Below are 3,902 nucleotides of genomic sequence, written 5' to 3'. Positions count from 1 at the left end.
ACTATTCTTATTATGTTAAGGTTCTAGATATTATAATAATAGACAAGGGTCATATACAGTAATATGGTACGTAGGAAGCAATGGTAATAGATTATTAGTTAATGATATGGTATTTAGTATTAAGTTAAGTTGTCTTATGTTATGTGGTCATACAGCATAAGTTGTAGGTAGATAATGTTACGGTATTGAGAGAGGAATGTACTTTGTATAGCAATGAGGTTAGTATGGTATAAGTACATGATATGGTTTTATTGTGTCATATTAAGGTTCATAAGTGATAAGTCAGTGTAGGCAATGAAGGATAAGAACATACCCACTTATATAGCAAGGTTAATATATGATGTAGGTAACATTAATGGTTGTACATAGGTAATAGTATATTATTAAGATATTATACTGGTATAGCAGAATTAATACAATGTATCGTGTTAGTATCATAATGTTATAAATTGTATGTATAGGAATTGTACGCTATTAAGATAAAAAAATGTACTTATATATAGGAAGGTTAATAATTATGGTATAGGTCTATAATTTGGTTTTCATCAAATGGTTTTGCTATATGTAAAGGGTCATAGGTTATATAAGTAACTGCAGTGTGGAGATATCTCACTATTCAAGTATTTTCTCAACATGTACTGTTAAGCTATTATTGGTGTGTTTGTATAATATTAGTTGTCCCTTACTGGTTCTGTATGTATGTACATGTACCAGTGCCCATATTTCATATTCTTGTTTTAATATGTTAGTGTCTGCATGTTCATGTGTGCATGATAATATATTATTATGTTTTTGTTCGTGTATGTACACGTGTCGTGTTTGTACACGTGTCGTTGTGTTTGTACACGTGTCCTCACGTAGCGTAAAACTGCAACGTCTCCTGGTCTCCAGTCTTGCTTTCTCTGGACAATGTTTGTCATCATTGGATCACTCCACCTGCTTGCAAGAAAACTTCAATCTTTTTTGGTATTTTCAATCACATCAAAGTATCATTTGTTACCATGCATCATGAATTAATTCAGTACCTTGTGAGAGCTAATGTATCAATCAAGAACATTCCATATGATTTACTAATGGCTCTTTGGAAGGACATCAGCTAACAAGGAGGTTGTCACTGATGTGGACACAGCTATAGTACTTTCCACTGCTATCATAGCATTGAGGCTCAAGCATCCAGCACTAATCTACAGTTTACAATATTGGATCTTCATCTAATACTAGCATTCTGAGAGGAGGAAGGAGAAGAACTGATAGACTACCAGAGGAGGAGAGGAGAACATATCCAATTAAATGAAGACATGAGCATATTTTTTCACTGTATGGGTTGAGCTACCCTTTTTTACAGTGACCTGCTTTTAGTCCCAATCATGTGAGAGGGAAGGGGAGGGTCAGCGGAGGGGAGAGTGTTTCGCCCAGGAGTGTGGGAGAAGTCGTGTCCCCCTTTTGGGTCGGATCGAGGCACCCAGTATCTCATGCTTGGAACCCTCTCTTCTCCTCTTTCACTCTCTTTCCTTTTTGTGTGATATGGACTCTAAGCAGAAGAAAGGATCAGACTTTTCTTTTTCTTTTTTCGTCTCGATCCTTTAACTACTTAAAAGCAGGCAAACACTATACAGTTGAGCTAAGCCAGGTTACGGTGGGTAGATTGGTGAGGTTTGTGATGCAGGTAGCTTGATGAACCTGGGCACTAGCTTCCTAATTCTCATTCTGATCTCTTTCTCGATCCCGTGGCTTTGACTTAGGATCAATTGTTTAGTGTTTGCCTCACCTTTCAAAATAAGTCAATAACTTTCATTGTAGGTTTATGATCAACGTAGCGTTGAAATTACATGCGTGTGATCTGACGTTTTGATGCAAGTAACGGTTTACATTGACACGATATTTGCGAAATCTCAATTCTGTGTCAATTGTCTATTGTTATTTTATAGGATGCACAATTAATTCTTAATGTAATAATTATTCTTGATAATATGCACATTGTGTGGTAGATTGTGTATTAAGACTACTCATTATGTTGATGTTGTAGAGGTTAAAATATTTAGACAGTAGTGGTGGGAGGCAGTAATAGGTCATTAGATAATGATACAATATTAAAATAACTTGTCTTACATAGTGTATACAAAATAAGTTGTAGGTATAGGTAAGTATTGTAGTAGAAATTAGGAAGCAGGTATAGTTATATTAAGCTATGGTGTAGTTATTGTGTAGTAGAAATTAGAAAGTAGTTATAGTATAGAAATTAGGAAACAGGTAGTTATAGGATACAGGTTATATAGTGTACGTATAGGTTATAGATCTAGGTTTTATGATTTATTATTATTAAATTATTATTATCGTTTATAATTTTTCATTTTTTATGATTTATTATTATTTATTATTATTCTTTATTATTATTTTTACAACCTGGGCCTCAGCAAGAGTGTTGGGCCAGGTTATATAATTTTTGGGCAGCAGTGTAGTGCCGCCTCCACGTGGCGCTGCCTGGGATCACTAGTGGTTACTACTGCTAGTGATGCTAAGAGCACTACATACAAGAAGAAAAATAACAATACTAACAGTAAGTTTGTGTAAGGACTTTAATATTATCATTGATAGGTTCAAGCTGAAATAAAGATGAAATGTCAAGTGGATCGATACTCAACACTGAAGCTAGAGATTTATATACTAGTTTTAATTTTTTGAAAAATAATTCTTTTAAATTTTGATTGCATGTATCTATGGCAATTTGAACTGTCATTGCCAGCTCTACAACTACTACTGTGCAGCATGGCCAAATGAGCCACCAACACATGCACATCTTTTTATAATGAATGTACAAAAAATATTATGTTGTGTAGAAATTCTATTAAAATTTTAATTTTTAAGGTTCCAAATTTATGTGAAGATGTACATATATGATGTATCTATATTAATTGAGTTCAGTGAAAGTTAAAATTTTTGTCATTAAAATGAAATAATCTTGAAGACTTTACTGACTGCAATCAATAGGAAAGGAAGAAATTCACTCCAGTCTCCTAGTAGTGGTATAAAAGGGCCAAACTTTATAGCCTCCTAGTTTTTATACATGACATGCATTGTTTTAACTGCTTTTATACAGTAGCTATAGACCTATATATGCACCATGAACTAATTGCAGCCAGCCACCCACGTGTTCTCACATTTCAAAATGGCTGCTCAGGCAAAGTTAAGCTCGAAGTTAAGTGCTTAAAGAGGGAAAAGAGAAGCTATTCACTCCTTCAGACCCACCAAGAAGAAAGAAAGAACAGACTAAGACAGTTTACTAGGACCAAGTACAACCTGAGATACAACCAGAAAAAGAAATGCTACTAATAATAAAAATGATCCTCGAAATCCTCGTACAGTATTTATTGATAACATTCCTCTGTCAACTAAAAAGAAGGACATACTCAAGCTGGTCTTCCCCTTTGGTTCGGTCGAGTCACTACGGCAACGATCAGTTGTGGTTTCTCCTGGTAAGCTTCCTGTTGGAGTTGCTAGGAAACTCGGAAAACAGTTGACAGGGACGACTACTAATTTCTATGTTGTTATGGAGATGGAGGAGTCAGCTAGTGCTTGTTTGGAGTTGAATGGACAAGAGGTTGATGGGAGGCATATTAGGGTTGATCTGGCCACACCTACTAATGACACTCACTGTTTTGTGTTTGTAGGTAATGTACCTTTTGGTGTTAATGAAGAGAAACTGAGAAAAGTATTTGAGTAAGTACATGTACATGCATGTATCCACCAGATCCGTGTGAATGAGATGCATGATATTCATAGACTTTTTAATGATATTCATTTGGATACCGTAAATGAAGAAATTATTCTGGCCGCCATGTTGGAGGTATACTTTGTACAGTCTTCAATGGGGAAAAGGTGTTATTTTACCGTTTTGCCAGCAG

The 3,902-nt window shown here is 35.2% G+C and overlaps 1 protein-coding gene across 1 annotated transcript; it reads left to right on the top strand.

Moving 5' to 3' along the window:
* Positions 1–3,166: 3,166 nt before the first annotated feature.
* On the top strand, positions 3,167–3,728 carry LOC109583097 (RNA-binding protein 34-like). The gene is made up of 2 exons (XM_019998272.1): positions 3,167–3,188; positions 3,303–3,728. Exons 1-2 carry the CDS (start codon positions 3,167–3,169, stop codon positions 3,719–3,721), a joined length of 441 nt encoding a protein of 146 aa, XP_019853831.1. The 3' UTR covers positions 3,722–3,728.
* Positions 3,729–3,902: the final 174 nt, after the last annotated feature.

This window comes from Amphimedon queenslandica, unplaced genomic scaffold, assembly GCF_000090795.2.
Source record: "Amphimedon queenslandica unplaced genomic scaffold, v1.1 AMPQUscaffold_13329, whole genome shotgun sequence".
Classification (NCBI taxonomy): Eukaryota; Metazoa; Porifera; class Demospongiae; order Haplosclerida; family Niphatidae; genus Amphimedon; species Amphimedon queenslandica.
This window is presented reverse-complemented; position numbering and strand designations above follow the sequence as displayed.